This window comes from Neodiprion lecontei, chromosome 3 (assembly GCF_021901455.1).
Source record: "Neodiprion lecontei isolate iyNeoLeco1 chromosome 3, iyNeoLeco1.1, whole genome shotgun sequence".
In the NCBI taxonomy this organism is placed as follows: domain Eukaryota; kingdom Metazoa; phylum Arthropoda; class Insecta; order Hymenoptera; family Diprionidae; genus Neodiprion; species Neodiprion lecontei.
Window position 1 is genome coordinate 27,690,446 of NC_060262.1, and position 25,447 is coordinate 27,715,892.

The following is a 25,447-nucleotide window of genomic DNA, read 5'->3' on the forward strand; positions in this document are numbered from 1 at the left end:
CTAAGGTGTATGATATACATCACAAAATCAACAAATTTCAATTGCTCGTAATTTATAAATAACCGCAATTATATTCTTTGCAGGGTAAGAAAAATAATGTAACCTGATTATTTTGTGCTTCTCTTCTTCATGCGGTACATAAGAATTGGATATTTTTTTCATACAAATACCCAATGCTAAAACAGTGCGTTCAAATTTAGTACATGATGTATTTCAATCATCGCGTTTCTTCCTCACAGTTTTACAGCGTTCCGGTAAGGGCTTCCGACAGAGGTCGTTTGACGGAGGCAGAATTGACGCAACAAATTTTAAAAATAATGGAAATACCAGCTGACCCGAGAACGCCGCCGGTTGGAGTATTGACAGCAGCAAGAAGGCCCTTTTGGGCAGCCGCAAGGGAGGAATTGGCCAAAAGTTAGTATCTATTTTCACGTATCTGAGATGTAACACGCTGTCTTAAAATGTGTTTGGAAGACATGCTGTCCTTTCGTCCAACGTCGAAACATTAAAAAAATCAAGAAAAATTTTTCAAAAAGTATTAAAATCTTTTCTTTACAACATTCTGGATAATAAATCTATATCTAGTTAATTTAATCAATATTAATCGTTTCACAATAATTTTTCAAACATGTTCGCATTCTTCTTTCTTCCGTGCCTACGTAAATGCATTTTTGCTTAAGCCGAAAAGATTCTTTAACCGACAAAGAGTTCCAATTACCGTGGGTTCGAATGGTCAAATTTTTACGACCGTAGATGGTAATTTTTGAATTAATATTGAGGACGTCGCAGTGTTGCCAACTTAATTTCAAATAAAAAAGAAATCGATACTTGAGGTAGCGTCTTTCCCCGTCTCATGTTGAGACTGCAATTCTCGTAGTCTAGAGGAGATTCTTTTCTCCATCGGTCTCGAATGTTTTTATTTCTTCATTTCTTGACATAGCGTAACTTGCGATTTCGGCAATTTTATCGTTCCGGTGCCGGGCCGTTCACCCGGTATATGGAATTTGCAACCCCCGCGCGTCTTCGTATCTCATAATTATCCTTCCATCCTCTTTCCTACCGATATTCGTAATAACTTTCATTAACTCCCTCACCCGTAACCCGACCTAACCCAAGCTACCCTAACGCAATCCTAGACCATCGGTTAAATCGAATCACTAATGCAATAACAAGTTAGCGTTGACGACCCTTTTCGAACACATGCGCAGGAATTAATATACACGTGTGCACGTATATATAATAATTTCTAATTTGATGAAAAGTTTAAAAAATTGGGTATTACAATTTCTTCACGTAGCACATGATTATATAAGTGTAATTAATACTAATTTTTACATGAGATTAGCTATATTATACTTTCACCAAACTCGGTGGGTCGCAGTTTTAATATCGAAAGTACAAATGGCGGTTTGGCAATTTTTTTACCACGACTAATTTACCAGCTAATAATTTCTACGAATTTATTTCTCATCCGAAAGTCATTTGAATTTGATGATTTTCAAGTGGTTTCAACTTTTTGAAACCTACCTGTGAATATAATACTGGAATAATGTAAAACAGTTATTTATCGGCTACCGTCAGAACGTTACCTACCAAATGTAACGGGAATTGATAAAATTACCTATTTACCACATCTTCGGATATTCGTCGTTTTGTAGCCGAATTTCGCGATGTCTGCGCGAATAGTTGAATGCCTGAGCACTTTTTTCATCCGGTAGTTGATTTTTCAACAAAATATTAACCGAATCGATCAAATCCAGAAATGACATAGAGGGCAAATCTGTTTCGGAATTAAGACCGGCTGTTTTGTTTGACTTAAAAAGATAAGACTGTGGTACGGAAAGAAGTGAGACGATAATTACTTCCGTATATATGATAATTAATTGAGCACGAGTTGGAATTTTTTCGCAGACGATTCAAACAGACGTAATCTGGAGCTGCTGGAGCGTTGCTTGTGCATCATTTGTCTCGACGATGACGTGCTTCCCACCACGTTCAATGACTCAATTGGTAAAAAAAGGGAGGTCGGGCACTGGATCGGTGACAGAGACGAAACGAACCTATTCCATCACGCGTTGCATGGCGGGGGCTCGAGACACCTGGGGGCCAATCGTTGGTACGACAAAACGCTACAATTCTTCTTGGGTAAGGTGAGTAGTAAGTTTTTTTAACGCTCAACCTATCAGGGAAGTACATCCTCGTTACCTTGACACGGATGACGCGTATATTGAAAAAACTTGCAGACATTAATGCAGAAAGAAAAGCCCCCGGGCTTAACTGTGCCGTGCATGCAGACACGAATGCTGAGTTATCGCGGAACTTTTTGCTGTAATACTTGAATAGCGATCAGCGACCGCATTTTTCGATTATGGTGAAGCGAAACTAGTCAGGGACCGCGTAGTGACCATGACTAAAAAATTTCGCACGGTGTAAATTGTATGTATATGTGTATAATACTCACGTGTATAGTCGACATCCGTAGGATTTTGGGGAAGTTCAATCGTCCGGTTCGTCTGCAGATCGAAGTAACGCAGGTGGACCTGAAACAGAAAACAGAAATGATGAAGTAACCGTTCTGCGCTATGAAGAAAAAAAATTTCGAGATAATTTATAGGAATTAATTTCAAACGTGGCAGCCCAAAATCGTGTTGTTGAGTTATTTTCGATCTGCACGAATCGATGGACCAAAATTGTGCCTACACGTTACATTCTTGAACTGCGGTAGCAATCTTTCCAATTCGTCACTCTCAGGATGGAGCTTGGGGAGTGAATTATGAACACTCAGCGGCCGAGGCACCGGCAGTATTTGGAATAATCGAAAGCATCGAGAGCCAGATAGCCGCGATGTCGCCACCGGATGAGAACACCATTCCCAGTCATCTTCCGGCTCCGGAAAAGCTGGAATGGCAGCTGTCCGAGCAAAGTTTGAATGACATCAGAGATGCGATGACTTCGTTCGACGCGTAAGTCGGAATTCCTGAGTATAGTTGTCCTAAATTTACCTGACCCATGCGTATAATTACATGATCTCTTTGATTCACCGCCAACAGAATGGTCGAAGACCTTGACCTCTGCGTCTTTCACTTTACGGAGTACAACAAGGACTTCATAAAGTCCTGCAAAGTCAGTCCGGACGTCTATATCCAGCTAGTTTTGCAGCTGACTTACTTCAGGTATGCAAACAGCGAGTGCTGTGAACGAACGGAGGAATATTCAAACGGTAATTGTGCAACTGGGACTGATTTTTAGACTGCATGGTACCTCGGTGGCAACTTACGAGAGCGCTGGGCTTCGGAGATTTGCCTTGGGGAGGGTTGATTGCATCCGATCAGCGAGTGTCGAAGCACTGGCTTGGGCCAAAGCGATGTGTCAAGGTGACCCTGGCGACCAACCTCCGCTATCCGCCGTGCAGCAAGAGGAAGGCGCCAAAAGAGTACAGTTCACCATTTACAGTGTAACTATTGGTTCATGCGAGGCAGTGACAAAAACGGCAACGATACCTCACTGGATGATAAAAATCTCTTTTTTTCTCGCTTGCCCTCCGTTTTTTGGTCCACTTTTGGGAAAATAACAATCTTAAATCAGTTGCATTTTCGCTCAACGTTACAGCGTAAATATTTTCACATCTTCAGTGTCTGTCACACGATCATTAACCGGGTATCTAATGGTTCAGTTACCGTCACCGTTGATGTTTCTGGCTCCCTAACCCCCATCCAACTATCCATATAAATATAATCATGACTGTAGAATAGAAAATTCCTTGCGTATTTATACCGTTGTATCTATAAATCGTCTCGTGCACGCTTGTTTAGCGGATACTGATTGCATATCGAGTCAGGAAAGAAGATGAAGAATTTTCGGAAAAGAATGTACCGTTTGTTTGAACCGTCTAATTGATTGGTGAAGTATAAGGTTGCCTCTGACAGCTGTGAGGCTTACTCGGATTTTTAAAATTTAAAAACCGAAGAAGTTGGAAGAGGTGCACGGTTGCGAAATGGTCCACGTCTTCAGATTTGAAGAATCCTTAAGAGAAGAAGGCAGGATCCTACAGTCTGAAAAGACCAACCAATTACTCTGTGGTATTATGACAGAAATGTTTACAGAATGCTTGACGATGTATCTTTTCGTAGCCGTTGGCAAATACTGGGGTGAACAAGGAGGATGAGTATATACGACGAATGCGGGGAGAACGAGGGGAGACGACGGTTTCCCATTTATTTTCTTATTTTCTTATTTTCCGCCTTAACCGCCCTGCGCCCATCCCTTAAGACTCTGTTGTTTCTCGATTACCATGCTGTTGTTTCAGCACACTACTTTTCCGCCTATCCATGTCCTGCGAAAACAACGCACCACGGCTCGTTGATACTCCGCCTATATATTTTTCCGCCTACGTTCTACCCCGAGCTGAAACAATAACAATCAAGAATTCGATTGCACCGTTCCCCGATAACGTTTCATTTAATTATTCATAGCAATTAATGACGCAAAACACAGTAATTCGTTAAAATTTCGCTTAACGATAAGACTCGGAGAGCATTAGCGTTATGCTTTTAGTCGAGCTATGTAGGTACAATCTATAGGGATAAATTACTGATTTTAATTAATTTCAGGACCAAAAGATACGTCAGCTCTTTGAACTCGCTGTCAAACGCCAGACCAAGGAAATGAACGATAACGTTTCCGGTCATGGAATTGACAACCACCTTCTGGGGCTACGCGAGTCAGCAAAACAAGCCGGCGATCCAGTTCCGGAGTTGTTCACGGACGAGGCTTACCGAAGAATCAACCGTTTTGCACTGTCCACGTCACAAGTGAGTGTTCAACGCGATAGATCATTTAAACGCTTTTAGTAAATTTTTGTACTTGCAGAGTTGACTGCACTTTCCAACACCATTATAATTAGGTTCTCACGTTCCTTGACTTCGGATTCACGCTTAAACGCTTCAAAAGTATTCTTCGTACCTCTCCCATTGTGTATAATTGATGAAGATTGCCTGAATAATGATATTGAATAAACCAATTTTTATCTCGGTATGTACGCAGCGTTACTCCATACATTACAAACAATTGTGATCAACATACACTGTGATGCTGCGATTGTTTGGTATAAAACAAGATTGATAACAATTAATCGGTTCGCCTCGATCAATTCTTCTTTACAGTCAAATGTCACTAATGGCGTAATATGTGCGATTTTAATTTGATTCTATTCTATAACCGAATGTTGTTGATTACATTGGCAAAGTTTGAGAGGTCTCGTTCGGAGTTTATGACCGATGTGCAGGTCAATTTAGCAAAATCTCATTCTAAATACGTATTCTTCTACACATTGTTCAATAAAATATCGTACCCTTACTTTCTTGAAAGTCAAAAGAAGTTTGCTAACAATTTGAAATGGTTAAGAAACGTTGACTCAAAATTTTTATATTTCCTGTTTGCATCAGAAATTGATCTTCGATGATAATTGTTTTCGAAAAAATGAACAGTGGCTATGGCTCTGAGTTTTTTCTTTTTTGTTTCGTTACCAAAAACAATAATAATTAATATTTTGGCGAATATGCATAGGTAGTTGTTTTAGACGAGAGAGGATTAATGACCACGATATAAAGATCCCTCAATTATCAAAGTAAGGGGAAAGGTAATCAAGCCCGAAGACAATCGCGCCGTGTCAAATTTCAGTTTGCCGTCAAATTGCACCCTCAATCCATTTCAATTTGGCAACAAAGGCAATTGCTTCAGTTTCCCGGTGCGTTAGAGGACCGGATGCAATTGTTCCGGGGGTTCCACCGCTCGGGTTCCCCGGGAATTCCGGTGAGTTCCCGAGGGGAAGGGCGGAAGTCATTTCACCCTGCAGAGATGAAAGCCAGACGAAGCTCAAGAGTCGGCGCAAGATTACGCGCGTAAAATGAAACCTAATTCTGTAAAATATGAGCGAAATCTCTCTAGCGCGTATTTTTCAAAAAAATATAACTCTTATGCGGAGGAAACCTTCGCCTCGAACATCCGAAGCATCTTTTGCGAAGAGACTTTTTTTTACGACACAACGCGCTCTTCTTTGCTTTCAGATAACCACGCTGAACGATATAATGGCCGGATATGGACCGGTAGTTCCAGAGGGATACGGCTGCGCCTACAACTTCCGGAAAAATGGTGTATTATTTTACATCTCCGCTTTTCACAGCGACGGCCGTACAAGCACGTCTCGATTCGCTAAGGCTCTTGAATCTAGCCTGCGAGCAACAGCCGCCATGTTACAGGATTCCCCCAAGTAATTTAGTAATTGCCGAACTTGAAAAACCGTCTCTATGAAAGGATACAAGGATAGTTATCTGAATTCAAGTTTTAGCTTTCTTTTTTAGTTAATGCAATTTTAAATGCAAGAGGAAGTACGAGAACAGATATATATATATACAATATATATATATAATTCAGCTGTGAAATTGGACCTCGTATTCGTGACAATTGTAACAATGAAGTTGATAAATACCAATTTTCTTGGTTGGCTGATATTTTTCATTTTAGTTTAATATTGACGCATCGTCGTTATCCGAGGTAACCACGAGTATCTTCTCATCCTCGTATTGAAAGGCAACTGCGAAATAATATGTTTAACAGAACGTCAATTAATGTAATTTATAGCCAATCAACGATATCACTATTTACATTCACGCGTCGAGTTGTAGGGAACAGAAAATAAATGTTGTACGGTCTCCGTTCATAGCTGAGTGAACGCGTAATTATGCGAAAAACGCGGTTACATCTGATCAGCCGAGTGCGTATAAAGATGATCGTTAATTTGCACAAGTTCCTTCCACGATCATTGGTGAAAACAGAGTATATTTCATAACATTTCGTGAGTAGGTATATTACAAAAGGTATATCTACCGAATGAAATTGGTGTGTATATAAAAGCAAAGAAGAGAGAAACGAAAAACGGAACAAGAAGAACAAGCTTATTGTTAGACCAATATTATTGTAACCTGATACATATCAATGAAAGTATTTAATCTGAATAGAACTGAATAAGTATTAACGGATCTATAATATATTATTTACTTATTTCTTACGTAAAGATTGTTGTTGAAACAAACATTTATAATTATATAGAAATAATAGTAAATATACAGATATAATATATATATATATATACAGATATGTTTATATATATACGTTATATTATCGGCGATGCAAATTAATATAGTAGTCGCAGCGTGTAGCAGGCAATATAGGTTGATTGTTATTTTAGCTGTTATCTAGTCTTTCAGAAAAAACTTTCGAGCTCTCGAAATTCGCCGATCTATTGTAATCTCCGAGAAAAACGGTACGTAATTCCATCGAAACGAACGATGATACTCCGTGTAGATATAATAAAAAAAATTACCTACAATCGGGATGTCTCAAGAGGTTTGAAAAAGACAAAAAATGCAAATGAAAAAAGGAGTTTCGTTTAGGCAGATATCACGTACTAATGGTTCGGTCGTAATTTCAAGAGCTCCAAGAGATCTTGTCTATTGCAGCAGCGTTAAGTGTAGCCAATTAACTTGATTGGCGCCCGCACAGTAAACTCTTGTCCAATTCTTAGGTAGGTTGGCAGATCGAATCTTATCCGTGATCGCGATCTCCGACGGTAGCACTATTCTCTGTCTATCACACTGTGTAAGCGTAAACGTATGTCACGTATCACTGTTCTTGTAAAATTATACGAATTTACTCACTACTCAAGCCTGTAGGTCAACTGCAGTTAAGACGAATCGGTTCGATTATAACAAGTTGTTATTTAACCAGAATATTTGTGTCTCGTAAATAGGTGCTGCGGAATTTTACAATTAGATTAGGTTGTGTGATATTGCGAATTATATGACACAGGCGTGTTTCGAACGGTCGACGAATTACGTCATGTTTCGTAACTTTGTACGACGTTTACTTGTTAATTATGTTATCGATTGTATATTTAATTCTATACACATATATGTATATTTATATTAATATTGCTGATTTGTTATGTAGGTGAAAAAAAAAACACAACACATTATTCTATAACACGAAATTCTGTTCGTGCAGATTTAAATTTTACAAATTGCATTGTTTACCCGTATCAAAACATTGCGGTAAATTTCGATTAGATACCTACATTGTACGTTCAGCTCGAGGGTCAAAATTACCGTTCTTATTTATTGCAGTATATTTAAAATCTGGATTTGTTTGAAAGAAACGTATACTGGGAATCTAGTGAGTGATTAAAGAATACGAATCTACCCTGAGCTATCAAAGACGTAGATAATATACCTCATCTATGTATCTGTTAATATTTGCGACGGACAGAAGCGAGATAATTTAAATAGTTTTTATTATATTGTGATTCTATCAAGATTGCTGTGACATTTTGTTGAATACCATTATCGCACAGCAAAACTTCGCGTTATAACGTAAAATGATACTGTTGATGATCTGTTTGAATTTATTGAAAAATATTAATTTATTCGACTGTTATATTTATTAGATATATCTGTCTAGAAAAAAAAATTTATAAGACAAATGTTCCTCAGATAATCGAACTATAAACGATTTGCTTGTATATCATGGCTGTATAATAGTTATGCATATAGATTATAATATAATACACACTAATACACGGTGTATGCGGTAATATATCAGTAGGATAATGATGAGAAAGCTCTTATACTCTCGGACGAAGAGTGCGACAACGTGTACTTAAATTACATTGTGTAGATCGCAATGAAGGCTAGAAATCATGTATTGTCGTAACGGTTAAAGTAATCGATGTTCAAATATTACCCAGCTTTTTACATACATATCTAATATCGTGCCGTCGAATGCGCAGTAATAATTTGTGAACAGTCTACATAAGCCTTGCATCTTCGTAAATCCTACATTTCGCCTGGCTGCAGTAATTTGTTGATCCTAGTCGCGGTGAAAAATGCTATAATACCAAATCACGATCGTGAAAATGAAATACATTAATTCTATCATTAATAAATGATCCCGATTTTCTATACATCTATTTCTCACAGACTGCAGCTTGGCAGTTATGAATTAACATTGCGTTACGAATTCCACACACATTTCCGATTGTTGAACAAATATATTATACACTTTCCACAGCACTGTGTTGAGATCCGACGTGAAACTCCTAAACGATAAGGTCTAATATGTGCGATGCACTAATTTCAGCCTGTATGACCGCACTGATTTGACATTTATTGCTAGTGCGAAAAATTTATACTGAAACGGTATTTCACCACCCGTCTAAAAAGTACCACACTTTTACAGATTCACGGTGGATTTTTCCAGAAATATTCCAGAAGTAAATTATGAAATTATACAAGGATGACTAATTTTATCAGTTTGATGAGCAAATTTATTTCAATGTCATTGTAATTTTTGGAAATTTTATTTATTAAGCTGTTTTTCGTTTGTTTTTTTTTCTAATTTTCCAAAGAAATTCACAAAATTTGTAACGAAAGATTCGCTCAAATGTTCTCACGCTATAACAGAATTAATCATCTGCCGCTTCTTTACGTTCTTCTGCAACGTATTTGAAGTTTCGAAACATATTTCGGATTTCATACGGAAACGTGGAAAGAATTTTATTTTTATCTGGGATTTCGTTTGATCACGTGAATTGAAAAGCTACAGCGTTACATTGCAATTGTAACAGGAGCGCTGTAACGTATTACGAAAATGGTCAAGCCATATATACGTAGATGTCTATAATAGCTAAGAGCATGAGCTCAGATAAAACGATAGTCCTTAAAAGAGATACCAAATACATATCGCTAATTATTATTGTAATCGCTTCGATGCGGCCAGGAATATCACGTACATATCAGGCGTAAAGCCGTTTCGTATCAGTGAATAATTCTATTACCTAGATTATACCAATTACCAATTAGAGTATAACTATACGCTAATGTATTATTGTGATGAAAGGGAGTGTGAAATTCATATTCAAGTGAGGAAATCAACGCAACGTAAGTAGTACGTCAATTAAAAAAAGAAGAAAGAAAACGAACATCATTTCTTAAGTGAAATACACTTCAAGTGTGGCATTTGTTGCATGTGGAAAATCTGCAACTCACTGCAATACAGTACATTCAGAGTTCTTCGTTTAAATGTTTTGTATTTTCGCTTTTACAGGTTTCTAAGTCTTTTCATTTTCACACAAGACCGTCAATATTTTCGTAATAAATGAAGCTATGCAAAATATTTTCAGACCACACTCAAACACACTATTAAATGATCATTGCACTATTGCACGAAAGATATTTCGTTGAACAGAAATAGTGATATTCGAAAAAGAGTTGCAAGATTTGTCGTTTCTTAAAGCGAACCCAACGCAGCTTCACCTTGTGATAAGTATCCGTACTGTATTCTCACTGAAATGTAACTCACACGTAACCACTTCCTGTTTGTACAGAAAGTATACAAATCATACCTCTAAGAAGTAAAATATATGATATATACATATACATGAATGTACGCCTATAAATGTGAATAAAGTTTGTTGCAATATTTAATTTGTGTAGAGATAAATAACATTTTATATCACGGACAAAAAGGGTGGCAGAGAGCGAAGGATTTGAAAAAGACGTTTGAAGAAAATTGCTTCCATATTCAACAAGAATATTATTTAAAATATAGATTTTTATACATTTACTGAAACATGTACATTGCCTGAAACGTGAATAACTATAAGGTAAGTACAATCATGCACAATTTTTAGCTGTCTATTGTGGCGTGTTATCCGAACTGAGAATAACAGGAACGTGAGTTGCCCTCCGTAAAAACAGTCTGAACGGATTAAGTCGTGCACCGCTGGGTGATATTATCTAACCCGTACTGCACTTTCTAATCACTCGAGATCACCAAATTTAGCAGCTACTCATTTCATATGCTGGTATATTAATTATCAATCAATTTTCTGAGCTGCTTCACTTCATTTTATGAAGTAATTAATCACAAATATCGAAATTAAAAAAAATTTGTTTTATGGCTAAAATATGCGGAACATTTTTCAAAAATAATATTCAAAGAAGAAAATGTATGACGAGTGAGTGATATTTTTTCCACAAAGTAATTTCTGATAATTGAAACGCGAATCATAACGCACGATTATTTACAATAAAATAAAAATCCATACGCATTTAACTAATCTTGTTTACAGATTCGAATCCTAAAATAACTGACACAAATATACAGCAATAAGTTAGAACAAAATGTTCTATTCAAATAATAAAACGCATTCAATTCTTGTTCGTCCATAATTTGTTCTGTTGTTATTTTGATCAGACGGAATTTCTTCTTATATTTGTTTTCGAAGATTGTAATTTTGATGAAATTATATTACAGCAGGTAATAATATAACGTATCAACTTCCTGCAGTTATTGCTTTTTATTTAAATATCCTGTAATTAATACTCTACATACCAAGTCGTTAAACAGGGTGGCCACTAAATCTCCATCACGAAATTCCCTGCCTTTTCCAGGTTTTCCAGACAAGAAATCTTATAATTTTCCCTGAACAATTTGAATAAATTCGTTATAACAAATTGAAAAAAATATACGTATTTTCTATACAATTTTTTTTTTTTTTTCTCTAGACGAAAGTACGAACCGTTACTTGGGTCACACTGTCCCATCTAGCCATCTAGCCGATGCACAGTCGTTTGTAAGGTAATATTTAGGAGTATTCAAAGTTTGAAGAGAACCTTCCGGTGATGGTAAGAAAATTCGTATTCGATCTAATTTATCTAAAGCTTAAAAAAAACTGTGGGACGTATTTGTATGAAAAAAGTATATAGTAAACGATTCCCTGATTATTCGAGAATTGCAGAATTCCATGACATTTCCAGGTTTTCCAGAATTCCCTGACCAGTGGTCATCCTGAAAGAGAACCGTCCAGTGATGGTAAAAAAAAATTCGTATTCTATCTAATTTATCTACAAGCTACAAAAAAAAATCAATTTCCCTGACTTTCCGCAAAACTCCCTGACTTTTCCTTGACTATTCCAGAATTTCAGAATTCCCTGACTTTTCCAGGTTTTCCAGTTTTCCCTGACCAGTGGCCACCCTGTCAAACAATAGCAAAATCATTTCAAATGAAACTATTACGTCAACATCTATTATCCATCAGGTGCTTGGATTCAACATCTCAACGTTGAATTTTATTCGTTAAATCATAAGTGCAACATATCGAACGTAAGCAAACAATTTGTTCATGCCATGGTGCTAATACAAGGCACTTGGTTTACTACTGTCATTCACTGAATAAAGAATAGGATTGCTTAAATTATGGACATGTTACACTTATGATTCAACGAATATAATTCAACATTATATACATATACCTATATATATCACATATGACAATAGCACATATATTATATACCGAAGAAAGAATTCTTTCCTTCTTTGTACTTTTACAATGAAATCATAACGATATTGGACACTTAAAAAATATGTAATCAGTAATGTATATGTAACGCATGCGAACATGTAGATACGTCACAAATACAAGATTGTATGCTCAGCATAACCCTTTCTCGCTAATACATCACTTGATGAATCATCAATAAAATGACTGAGTTCGAATAAAATAATTCAAAATACTTAGTACTGGTAAAATAATAGAAATACTAACAAAGCCTACCGTAGCGAACACTTTAGTCAGTGGATTCTTTCGTTATTCACCTATCGTCGTCGCTTAACCGAGCAAACGTATCTGTGAGCAACACAGCCGCAGTTGGCCGTAGCTTTGAGTCATGCTGTAAGCATTTAGCAATAAACTCATGACCCTCCACTGACAGATGTCTAGGTGGTGTTGGACTTTCGCCCATACCAACCTAAAAAAATAATTAAATTTTTATGTCGGTTAAAAACTTTGCCAATATATGTATATTTTATTTTTATATAAAATTACCACAAACTTTGGACTAATTTTAAATTTCTCCAACAGCAGAATTATGTTGTAAAAGTATTTGACAAGATAATTTATATGGATGTTTGATTTTGTTAGTAAAAATAAGGTGTGAAACCAACAAACTGAAAGTCTTTGAAAAGGCTGATGTGGTGACTTACTTTGAACATAATTTGGTAATTTGAGTCATATTCTGCCCAAGGCCTTTTTCCACTGGACATTTCTACTACACAGCAGCCAACCGACCAGATATCGGCAGCTCGTCCATGTCCTTCGGATTCCGTTTTCATGAACACTTCTGGAGCCATATAAGCTAAAAAATTTAAATAGTTCATTTCTGTATAATGAACCAGGTGAGAAAATGATTTATTCTAGGCTGAAATAGTAGAAGCTTGTTAATGAACAGGTACCTTGAGTTCCAACAAATCCCTGGAGTTCACCTGGCATCGTCGTGTGTGCCTTTATTTTAACTGCTGAACCAAAATCACCTAGTTTCAGGCAATTCTCTTCATCGGTCAAAAATATATTCGCAGCTGTAATTAAAATGCAGCATTCAGGGGGGAGATGTAAAACTGTAAGCCATTTCTGAAGAGTGCAATATTTTTTTTTATAACGGAATTTCATATCAAAATTATTAGCATGCATGGACTTACTTTTGATATCTCTGTGTACAACACCATGCGAATGTAGTACTGAAACAGCCAATAGGAGTTGATGGGTATATTTTCTGACCAGTGGTTCAGGTAGTCCATTTCCACTGCCAGCCACCAAGCTTTCAAGTGTGCCTTCGGCGCAAAATTCCATAAAAATGAGCATTTCTTCCTATTGGGTTGAAAAAATGATTGAAATTGAAAGTTGTGAGAAATTTGTACTCTTGAAATATATGTTAAATATCCTTGATTAACAAACAAGAGTTACTCTGGTCACATAAGACAGGCTCACAACGTACCCTATGAATTTCAATACCGTGGTAGCGAACCAAATGTTTATGTTGGATTCCTTCAAATATCTGCAATTCTTCAGCTACCCTTCTAATTGCTCTGTGATCGCCTGGCTGGAGCTGAACTTCTTTCATGGCAAGAAGCTCACCAGTTATATTATTTACAACGGTGTAAACTTTGCCAAATCGACCCTGACCTGAAAGAAAGTTTTTACTGCAAATACTTGGATAAAAATATTCTAAATTCCAGATTTATGTATCACAGTATCATTTAAAACGTTAATTTTAACAACTATTTGTTACTCACCAATTTTTATACCACGCTGCCAGGTAAAGGTAACACATCTCGATTTAATATGAACCCTATCAGCTGGCCGCCTCTCCGTCACGTGACCGATAACTTGTCTGTTTATCAAGTCCTCATCCAGTTTTTGTTCCAATTTTTTGACAGCTAGAGATACCCGCTGGTGTCTGGCTAGTAATTTGTGTTCAGGTACTATTAATGTTACAGCTGATACTCCATCTGTCAAACTGGACGAATTATTCTTTTGTGACACTGTTGCCGGGTCCGGAAATTCTAGATTCTCTCGATATTTTTGTACGCTGCTGCTGTTTGGTGTCCTGCTTTTTGGACGAGCTGGAGAAGCTGTTCTCGAACGCGGCAGTTTCCTCAAATCTATATTCGATAACGTTTAAACCATATCTATAACAATTTACGAACACCTCCACGTCACCCCGTCGACTGAGATAATATTTTGCCACAAAGGTGTGTTCCAAGCAGAAATTGATTGAAATTAATGTAACAGAAATATGTAGACAACTCAACAAATTTAAACATAAAGTGCTTACGTTAGACTTTTCTGGAATAATAAAGCTTCGAATCTCCTTTTGTTAACTTTGCTTGTAAGTCTTATGGCACTGTAATAATATCATGGTACAACTGTCTACACATAAATTTATGTAACAATAATCATGCATAAACTTACTTTCGACATCAGCAGGTGAAGTGGGAGTGGCTGTTCCAATGACATGTGAGATACAGCGGTCCATAGAAGTTTTCAGTTCCTCAAACTCTTGGTCCGTTAAATGTTTTGTGTTCAATGGTTCACAGACTGTCATAAGAAAGTCCAGTCCTTGATTTGCCCACCTCGGTCTTAGGCCACGGCCTCGGTCGCAGCAAGATCTAACAAAGTCCATCCATAAAAGAGCAAAGCTAACCAAGCCACGAACTAGCACCGATCTTTCCTCAGGTAAGAATAGCTTGCAAAGTTCCTTGTGGTATTCAAATCCCATTTTATAAGCTTGATGTAAGACTTCCCTTACTCTGGACCTCAAAGCCAGACGATCAGATTCTAATTTTGGTTCTTCTGCTTCATTTACTCCCATTTGCACATTTTCAATTGTCGATGTTATTTGGTGTCTCAGATCCATCACTGCGGTCTGTTTGGAAACAATTCTATAATTGAGGCTATAATATCGTATATGTTGGGCAATTTTTCTTATTCGATACGCTTGAGATTAGTCGTTACCATTCAGTCTGGAGAATTAGGTTCTTACTCAAAATACTAAGTACATCAAGAAAATATGTGTAGCCTGTACTTACTTTCAACTTATTGATCGACTCTGCAGTTTCAGGGCTATTTGAAAATTTTTGGATATCCCGTCTCAAGCATTTGATGAACGTAATATTTCTTATCACTTTGTCTTTAGCAATAACAAACATACCCTGCACTTCTCTGGCTGCAGTCATGATTTGGTTTCTGTATAAATGAATGAAAAATTATTATAATATTTCTTAAGACATTAAGATGTTTCAAAGAATTGATTTAAAAATAAATCTTTTTGCTTTCTCATTTTCTTCCATTAATACGAGATTTGTGTTTCGTGAAAATAGGCAAAGTAATCGATGGACATACATCGCTAAAATTTATTCTATTTGGATATCTGATTTTTAAGTAAATATAATAAAGCAATCAAACGATGAAAATTCTAGAAAAAATATACCCGTATTTGCAATAGTGTTATATAGTTGCAATAGCCAAATGAGTTTTATTCTTACTTCAACAACTTAACTTCGTCTTCCTCTGCCGTAGCTTCTTCCCAAATTTCAGTTGGCCGACTGGTTAAGAATTCTTTGGCTTGTTCTATCATGGTACATGCCATTTCACTAAAATGTAAAAAACAATACAATGAATACAGTACAAAACTTTGAGTAGTCGGGTGCGGTTCATCCAGAATGTGGATTAACCGGGCATGATGTGATATATGTGTATTGTTTTTTTCCCTGAAAATCTGTTTAACCATTAATAGATTGACTACATATAATATGAAGAAATGCAACAAATAGTTATGATTAACGTACAAAAAAGTTAAGGACAGATCAAATTCGAATACTTTTTCAAGAAAAATGTCTATAGATCAAATTCAGATTATCGGTGGATATATTGATATAATATACCATTACAGTAAATTACAGAAACGAATATGTGGATCACATTGGTAAATGCTTTCAATTTAAAAGATAACATACCAAAATTTTACGCTGGCTATATCGAATCCATCAGAGATATTACCAGCAATAGAAATGATGAACGACCATTCTTCTTCAATAAAATTCTTTTGAAAACTTTCGTGCTGCACCATATCAACCCATTGTTGCAAATAATTTAAGTACAGTTCAAACACCGCCTTTAAACTTTTGTCGAATTCTTGGATTTCTTCGTAAAAAAGTATTTCGCTAGTATTTTTATCAGCAGCAACAGCAGCCAGAGAGTGCTCTTCAAATCTCTGTCGATGTACACATGCGATTTTCAAACCTTCACGTAGTTCTCGCATCAATTGCCGAACGGATAGGGCACTAGGCTGCTCAGGCTTCTGTTCTAGTCTCATTCTCAGAAATTCGTGTACTACATCCAACGGCACACGAGAAAGAAATACAAATGCTGCCCTGAAATCCAAATCCCCATCATTACTTGAGAGTTCGTTACATCAAAATTTGCTAATTTTTGTTAAAAAACGTTTATGTAGCCACAGTTCACAATCAGTTTACGTGATCGGATACCTGTAAGATGGGAGATTCAGCTCTTTTGATTCAGGACTCCAAGCTCCATATCGTTTTAGTTCTGTGTCGCCTTCATACTCTTCAGTAGCACTGCTATCCATATCACTGGCGTCATATTTTTCCAAAGTCAATCTGACTTTGCGCAAAACTGATGTATGTAGTCGTTCTAAAAACTGGAGACTTTTTCGAAGGCCTCGAATTTTTAACACATCTTCAATGTACTTTCTGAAACAAACGTATTTTTTTGTGTCACATGCGAAGGTTTTCTCGACGTTTGATTGTTTCTTTCATCTACCTGTAAGCATGCCGGTCTAATTCCATTAGATAAGAGTCAAGATGGTTTTTGTCGTCATCCGTAGGTGTAAGAATTCCTGATTCAGGGGTGGAGGGCCAAAAACGATGAAGTGATGACGTTTCTATAGACGATGTACTGGTGTTACTGTCGCTGGGACTTGTATTCTCTTCCGTCTGCGATAAATTAAAGCGAACCAAAGTTTGACGTGCATCTACAGAGTCTATTGTATCTGATGACCTCGAACTGTAAACCACATATTAACATCGAAACACAATATTTCTTCCCATCCCGTTTTTCAAATCTATAACAATCTATAACAATCTACAAAGTAAAGAATGGTGCCACTCATAAACTAGGCATTAAGGGGGGTTTCTACTTCGTTAGATCGAAATAGGTTCGAATTGTTATCAGTTTGTTATGCAAAAAATATTAAATATAGAATGTTGATATTTGGTATGTTTACTAAGCAGTCTTTATTGAACATAACAATATTTCTTAAAGTTTGACAAAATATAGTACTGGAAATGTGAGGAGCCACGTATGTCGGTGTGTTATTTTTCAATATTTCTTTTTCGTTCTTATACACAATATCGTAAGAAGTAAAAATAGTTTTGACGTTTTCGGCTGAGATCACCTGTCCTGGACTTATACTTCCATAAGCGAAGAATGTCATTGCCGGCGCACCAACATACGTAGCTCCTCCAACTCCCAATACCATGTTTTGTCAAACTTTAAAAAATATTATCATGTTCAAAAAAGGCCGTTTACTAAACATACCAAATAACAACATTTTATATTTCATATATTTTGCATAATAAATTGATAGAAAAAAGAATATTTTTCTGCCCAGCAAAATAGAAACCTCCCTTAAGAACTTTTTACCCGAGCCGATACAGTTCTATTACTATACATGAGGAAATGTTATAATTCTTTACCTTGTGAAAAATTTTCAATTACATACATTCGAGCGTCAAGTGAATTCCCTACATACGTATAAGAATTCTGAACGAAGCAAACCATAAGGTTAAACAAACTTTTCATCAACTTTCACAAACGAAATCAATTACCTTGTGCCTGAATCAGCCGATTCTTCTTGTCTCTTTTTTGTATTCAAAAGAGTGAGAAGTTTGCCTAGGATCAACAATTTCAGTTTTTGATGCTTTGTCATATTGTACCAGAGGCACAATGCCTTGACTCTACCCATAAATTCTTGGCTTTTGTACATAGGATACTGAACAGCCAATGCATGGGATGATGGGTAAAGAGCTTCAGCTGCTTCCAATCTTCCCAAAAGATTTTCTACTTGCTTTAACGCCTCTGCTTGAGCACGTGTGCAGGCACGACAGTACATTGACAGGCAACCAGGACACAAACTCATGTCAGAATTTCCAGTCAAAACAGGATTTACAGCATCTTCAATTTCGCTGTCACCTGAAATTGTGGACAATGATCCAGTATCGGAGAGACTAGTTGGATCAAATCTGTCAAAAATAAACAATTGTCATTTAAAGAACTAGAAAGCCTTTGTCTTAATACGAATGATACATAGCAAGTACTACTCCAATGACCTGAATTCCATAATTTCAGTCAATAATGATCCGACGGCTTCCCGCTGCCTGCACAGATATTCATCTTGTGCTGTTGGACTACGGTCTGCGTGATGAGCTTGTAATTCAAGCCATATCAAGTCTTTCAATTCGTTTTGCCACAATGTCTCCTCGTGACTCATTTGACGTCTACAATTTCGTTCTTTGTCGTTACTGCCCTATTTAATAGAAATACTTGCATATTGAGTTAAGTTTATAATGTCAGACAGTAAAACTAGGAACTTCTCGATTTTGAGAGTATCATTTATTGATTTCATCGTAAAGTTACTAACATATGAATACCGTAGAATGTTATAGTCTATAATCTTCACCATTTCTGAAAAACACGTTAATTAGTTTCATCACTTATGCCAAATCGACTTTTGTCTTCGAACATTTTTTTAATAATTTGAAAGCTCTCTAATGATTATACAAATTTATTCATGATCCTATTTTCAGTTCACTCTGTAAATTTCAGGATATACCCTAAATGATCTACTTTTTGAAACAATAAAACAAAAACCATTTGTTTTTTGGACCTTTGCATATACATGACTCAAAGTCAAAAGAACGTGTTTTTTGGCACTTCGTCAGAATCTATCTCAAAATGGATTTTGTATTCGGAAAGATCAGCTTTTTTCACAGGAAAAACGCATTAGGTCACATTTTTTTTACGAGGACAGGAAGTGTTGAGAATTCGAAAATAAAAGTCCAATTCAAAAAAGTGATAAAATTGATCATCAACGTTTTTCTCGGATACTGTGAGGATTAGAGATGCGACAAATGGAGAAGTTTTAGATCTCAGTGTGTAGAATATCATATCCAAATTTCAGCCAACTCAACAATTTGACTTTGCAAAGCTGGTCGATCATTCGTGGATCAGTCCATACATCATAATTATGTTATATCGTTTTTACTTTGATTACTAACAAGTAGCAACTTCACTCTTATCCTTCGCATATACTTGGAATGAAACAAGATTTTACTCATGACTTATAACTCTAAACGAATTTCAAGCTACTCACCAGTTTGATTAAAAACGAAAAGGTATCATGAAAAATTTCTCTTTCTTTTAAACTTAGAGATTTTGGAGTCTTAGCGGATAGAGCGTCTCTTTCTTTAAGAGTTGTTTCAAGTGTATCTGTTTCACTCTTTATTCCCTCAACATCCACTGGTTTTGAATGCAAACTACGAAATCGGTTTCTAGTCTCAACCTATAAAACAAAAGTTTTTGTACAAACAATTACTAGCAGAAACAATAGCAAAAATCGATGAATCGAATGATATGAAGATAGTCTTGTTGTATGAATCTGTTCCAAATTCGACTCAGAATGAATGAAATACGGTCATTAAACATGTTCAATATCATACCCTAATAACAGGTGTTTTAACTAATGGTTTCTCTGCTTTTTTGCCATAACTAACAGCTGCAGAAACATCCAATTTTAGATCTCTTTCAGAACCTCGTAACAGCTTCAAATTCTTTTTATTTCTACGACTTCCCTCTTTCAGCACTTCGCCCTCAGTTTCTCTATCTCTATCTTTGTCAGCTTTATCACACATTTCATTAAACAACATAGTGTCGAATGTGTTACGTCTACTTATTTGTGGTTTACTGTGCACTGACTTTGAAATAGACTTGAGCTCTCTGCAACAGAAAAAAGGACATAATTGAGTATTGATGAACAATGCGGTGAGAAAGTTAGCAACCAGGAGGTCAACCAGGAAAAGATGTTGGAAAACATAAAGCCTGCCTCATTATTCTGCATGATGAAATAGTTCTTAATGTTTTACGCTTACTTTACTGCATATTTTATACCTACGATTGAATGTCTTTCTGCTTTTTTTCCTTCTGCCGTCTGTTGAAGCGTGTTCTAGGAGGTGTTTGTCCATAAAGATCTGTCATGTCGTTAAGTGCGTCTTCAAATGCAGCATCTGGGCTTATGTCCTTTTTTTTACTGCAGAAATAGAAGAATTTATTTTTCATCATGCAGATCAATTTTTCAAATAATTCTGGTTATAATTTATTGCCTCCTCGTCAAAAACAACAGATGAATCGATGCTGTTTGACAAGCAACACAATTCCGTTCCAACGTTCATATTCATTATAATACTATTATTTCACAGATCTACCGCGTGTGATTAATCAATTATTAGTATTATGTAATAACAAGAACAAAATTATACACTTTTAAATTTAAACACATGTATTTCATTTCTTTAAATTTTAAATGCTCATTTATTAGCTGTAACGATATTCAATCTCTCTGATAATAGTTCATTAGAAAAACTCAACACTCTGCCGATTGTAACAACAGAGACTTAATAATGCATTCAACTGATAGGTACATTCTCTTATCACTCATATATCAAAGCTCTGTTGCGATATAAGCGAGCCAAGATAACGCTAAAAAAAGTATCGTAAATGATTCACTTCTTTCCGCGTGAGTTGCGATGCTATAAAATAAAAGGCTTGTTAGATTTAGGGACAATCGTCAAGTTAGTTACGTAAATTGTGTCTGCGACAGTTCATTTAATTAAAAAAAAATCAAGAGTATAAATGTAAGAAATCAATGATTATAGTCGCTCTGCAGAAGAAAAGATATAACAGCGTTATGTACACACATTCCATAAATTGTAATTCGATTTAAAAAAAATTTGACACTTCATTTCATGTGCATTCTTTGAAAGTACTCACAAAATATTTGTTGAATCATATACAATTGATTAAACTTAACCAGCTTTTATTGTACACAGCTTTTTGACATACTTTCAATAGACTTGTAGATGGTTTTTTTAATTATGTGCATATGATATTTTTGCTTCAAAATTACAAGGCATTAAGAGAGAAAAAAACTAAATTGTTTCATCCAGCAGGTTATTTAAGTTAAATATAATAAATATTTGATTCACACATATCCTATTCAATATTATTCAAAGTAGCCAAAATTTTATCTCATACTATAGAACCAAAAGTTCTGAGATACGAACCGATTGTTAGCAAATGCTGATTTCATACACCCCATTATATAACGTAAATTTTCTGTAACAATTACCTTTTGAGCTACACGTAACACTTTACTGTTGGAACGTTAACTAATGTTTCAATTAATACATAACGAAACAGACTACAAGAATTTTTGCTACAAGTTCAGCAAAATAAAATTTCCAATTTTTTCAGTCATATGTCCAAAACTTGTTTCAGTCTATAGGCTTAAAACTCGTAAATTAAAACATTTTATATCAAATCAAAACACTCAATTCCTGTTATTTTAATCTTGAAAAATCCGACGATACAACATAGATATTCACATATCAACACGGTGTAAAAATATAAAACAGCATTATCATTACCCGCCGACTTGCGACGCTGTTACACCATAGTTCAATTGTTTGTTTGAACTTGGCGTACTTTTCAAGTGACAATCGTACTTGAAACGTACCGTGTAAACATAAGCACACAAGTAAAGTGTAGTTTGAATATTTGGCGGAGTTTATCCGTCAAAAAATACTTCGAGAGATGAATTTACTGCAAGTACTGTTAGGTTAGGCGACATCAGCTGAATACGAAGGTAGATGATAAGCTAAGCGCGACGTACTCAGCGCAAGAGGCTAGTTGACCATCAAGTATGCTGCTAAGTAAACACAGAAATTCTCGATGTGTGAATTGCTACATTTTTCCAGTTCTATTTATAATGAAGGTCTAATAGTCGCGTGAATTATTACTCGGCTGTTTGACGGAACCCACCTGTCGTCAGAATCATCCCAGTCTAAACTCTCGGCGCCTGTTGTACCGTCGAAACACATCATTAATCCCTCTTCAAACGACATCTTTTTGCCACTTTTTCCCACGTCAACGACAGACGAAATAAACTCGAACGCCGACTGTCTATCGTCTGACCGCTTTTGTTCCCCTACTTACTCCCCAAGAGCGATGGAGTCGACCGCCCGACTATGCTGCATTCTCGCACGCAAAGTAAACACACTGCGACACCGACATATTCTCTTCGGCACTGAAAATTCCGACTTCGATGATGAGTGGCGACAATTACCCGAGTCGCTACCGCGAAATCAAGACTCGGTTCTTGGATCAACGTACGGAACAAACACTGCGCAAAATGGGTTTCTATTATTCCGTTGAACAGAACTTGTCGGATATGAATTGTGCGGATTTTCCCCAAGGCATTGTAATTTAACGACGAATTTCATGCTATTTGTTGAAACGAAGGATACGTGTTTGTCACGTATACATATGCATAATTGTTTCCACGTACGAAAATAAAAGATGGTATAAGACGATCTCTGAATCCTATCTAGTGGCAAGTGGACGCAATGTAGCCAAAATATGCTGCGAAGTACGTTTTGTTAATTAGTGGAAATATCATATATACAGTAAATACATAAATAAAACAATAATTAAAATGGAGTTATTGAGTCATCATATCCTTTAAACTCGATGGAAGGAAATTCTTGAAAAAACCTCAAACGGGTTGTAGATTTTGTAATGAACGACATGCGAAAGCTCTGACAAAAGTGTTGGGTAAATTAATAAAATTAATGACTCATGCGCCTCGACAACATTCGCGGATCATACAGTTCAAAAGTCAGGGGTTTCAATTCGCTCGAACGTCAAGGCGTAAAAGCGATGCCAAATGATTCCAGAAACTTTCAACCTGATTTACTGTTAGTCTGATTTTACGAGATTTATGACCCAACCGCCCCACCAATTATTTACAATAAAGTTGTAAAATGCAGTTTTAAATATTTTCTACCGATCGTGCACAAAGTTCAATTTCACAGCGGAAACATAGCGAAACTTCCCTGGTGAAAATTATTACTACTACGATTTTTTTGGCAGGAATTGGGCCATTCCGTATTATTTCGTACAAAATTGTAAATATGCATAGTTTTTCGTGAAAAATTGTCAATTTTCTTTAGAAATCGTGGTGGCGTATCGATTTTTTACTGAAAAAATTCAAATTTTCACAAAAATCTACAAATTTTTATGAGAAAGTATGCTTATACACAATTTTGTACGCAATGTCCCAACTTTCCACAAAAATTTGTAGAAAATCGTAAAAATCATTATCACCAGGGATATGAAAAAAGAATCATTTATGCTTTTGCAACGACTCTATAGGGAAAGATCAGTATAGAAATTTCGTTTTTCCCGCAAGTTACGGTTTACCGCATGACCGACGGTTTCAAGTTACAAAATAGCAATAAAATTACGCAGTTCCGGGTTTAGAGGGGGGCAACCAGGGCCGACACAATTTTTGGTAAAATTTCCTAGCAAATGGTATGTAAAATTACTCTTCTGACAAAAAAAAAAATTTAGAGCTACATTCCCAAACATTGAAATTACATTGAGAATGTATCTTGTGTTGATGGTGTCGAACTGCACTGGAGAGCGCTCATTTTCCAAAATGAAAATTATAAAAAGTAGGTTACGAACTACTATGAGACAAAGCCGTTTGTCAAAGTTATCCGTACTCAGCATTGAAAGTGATTTTCTCCGGGATTTTACCGATATCATTGATGACTTTGCGTCGAAAAAAGCTCGCAAAATTCCATTCGCCTAACGATGTAATTTAATGTGGCTCATTTTTTGTATTTTACAATATCGACATGTGTTAGTTGACATCATTGCATATGTCTCACAATAAATTATTGCTACACTATAAAAATGAAATTTTCCCATCTTGTTTGAAAAATAATTAGGGGCCTCCCACTTCTTTGTTGCCCTAGGGTTTCCACAACTATAAATCCGGCACTGACATTACGAATGAGATTATTAAATTCGACCTTATAATTTTACATAATTTCGAATCATTTAGAATGATTTCAGATCACGATTTCAAAGGCGTTTAATAACTGTTTTCCTGATTTCAAATTACTGCAAATCTGTTATAAACACATTTGCCGTACCTGAGATTTCCGAAGATGATTGAGTATTGTCACCAAGTTATCTATATTTCGTTCATAAATTGATGGGTAATTAAATGCTAATATCTGTCACTCAAAAGTCTTTTAGAAATATCCGTGTAACTTATTTCGTTAACGGATATTTACGTATTTAGGAATATCCATACACTTATAGAGGATTGACTGCGCGATCTGTTCACCACTGTTCACCGAGCTGAAGCCGTAATTAGACAGAGAGAGAGCTCAGCTGGAACCGGATCTCTCTGTTGCATGATAGAAAGATCGGCGGGGGGGGGGGGGGGGAGGGAGGTACATGCGTACGAATTTATACCCTCCCCCCCGCCAAGTTTCGCAATCAGATTAGAGTGAGATATCCGGCTCCAGCTATTGCTATCTCTTTCTAATTACGAATTCAGCTCACAATCAGTGAACAGACCGCGCAGACTATCGGTATAAGTCTATGGGAGTATCTAACCTGGTCAATGATAATCACTTAGGTGATGGTTATTCAGCAAGTCTGAAGTACACAATTTTAAAAGCTTGTAAAGAACAGAGATAATATGTTACGCGTATAGGTGTAGGAAATATCGCGTAAGAGAAACAAAAATTTCTTTTTTTCTGTAAGATACGAATTTTATTTAAACAATCTCTATTTTTTTTTTTTTTTTTCTTTTAGCAAGTACAGTACTTTCCATATATCCTT

At 36.2% G+C, this 25,447-nt stretch overlaps 2 protein-coding genes across 8 annotated transcripts in view; one reads left to right on the plus strand and one right to left on the minus strand.

Moving 5' to 3' along the window:
* The window catches only part of LOC107222789 (choline O-acetyltransferase), a 66,699-nt gene extending 56,161 nt beyond the window's left edge, over nucleotides 1-10,538 (plus strand). Inside the window, exons 6-12 of the mRNA XM_046734890.1 lie at nucleotides 240-414; nucleotides 1,912-2,150; nucleotides 2,752-2,963; nucleotides 3,051-3,173; nucleotides 3,250-3,433; nucleotides 4,611-4,811; nucleotides 6,066-10,538. Of these exons, the coding sequence (XP_046590846.1) occupies nucleotides 240-414; nucleotides 1,912-2,150; nucleotides 2,752-2,963; nucleotides 3,051-3,173; nucleotides 3,250-3,433; nucleotides 4,611-4,811; nucleotides 6,066-6,272 (1,341 nt within the window). The 3' untranslated portion in view covers nucleotides 6,273-10,538. The remainder of the gene's footprint in view (nucleotides 1-239; nucleotides 415-1,911; nucleotides 2,151-2,751; nucleotides 2,964-3,050; nucleotides 3,174-3,249; nucleotides 3,434-4,610; nucleotides 4,812-6,065) is intronic.
* An 856-nt stretch (nucleotides 10,539-11,394) lies between these two features.
* On the minus strand, nucleotides 11,395-24,964 carry LOC107222795 (mitogen-activated protein kinase kinase kinase 4). 7 transcript variants are annotated; one of them, XR_006903444.1, is made up of 19 exons: nucleotides 22,568-24,964; nucleotides 20,643-20,777; nucleotides 20,191-20,467; nucleotides 19,845-20,033; nucleotides 18,802-18,998; nucleotides 18,301-18,714; nucleotides 17,234-17,476; nucleotides 16,939-17,163; nucleotides 16,408-16,824; nucleotides 15,937-16,044; nucleotides 15,481-15,637; nucleotides 14,864-15,317; nucleotides 14,185-14,553; nucleotides 13,887-14,074; nucleotides 13,591-13,759; nucleotides 13,348-13,470; nucleotides 13,099-13,250; nucleotides 11,636-12,863; nucleotides 11,395-11,538 (listed from the first exon to the last, which is right to left on the minus strand). XR_006903444.1 is itself a non-coding variant. In XM_046734885.1 (19 exons), the coding sequence occupies exons 1-18, from the start codon at nucleotides 22,648-22,650 to the stop codon at nucleotides 12,708-12,710; spliced, it is 4,056 nt and encodes a 1,351-aa protein (XP_046590841.1). In that variant the 5' UTR covers nucleotides 22,651-24,964; the 3' UTR covers nucleotides 11,594-12,091; nucleotides 12,671-12,707. The 7 variants fall into 7 exon arrangements, 6 of the variants coding, with proteins under 6 accessions (XP_046590841.1, XP_046590842.1, XP_015517789.1 ...); XM_046734885.1 differs by lacking the exon at nucleotides 11,395-11,538 and having other exon boundaries at nucleotides 11,594-12,091; nucleotides 12,671-12,863; XM_046734886.1 differs by lacking the exon at nucleotides 11,395-11,538 and having other exon boundaries at nucleotides 11,594-12,091; nucleotides 12,662-12,863.
* Nucleotides 24,965-25,447: the final 483 nt, after the last annotated feature.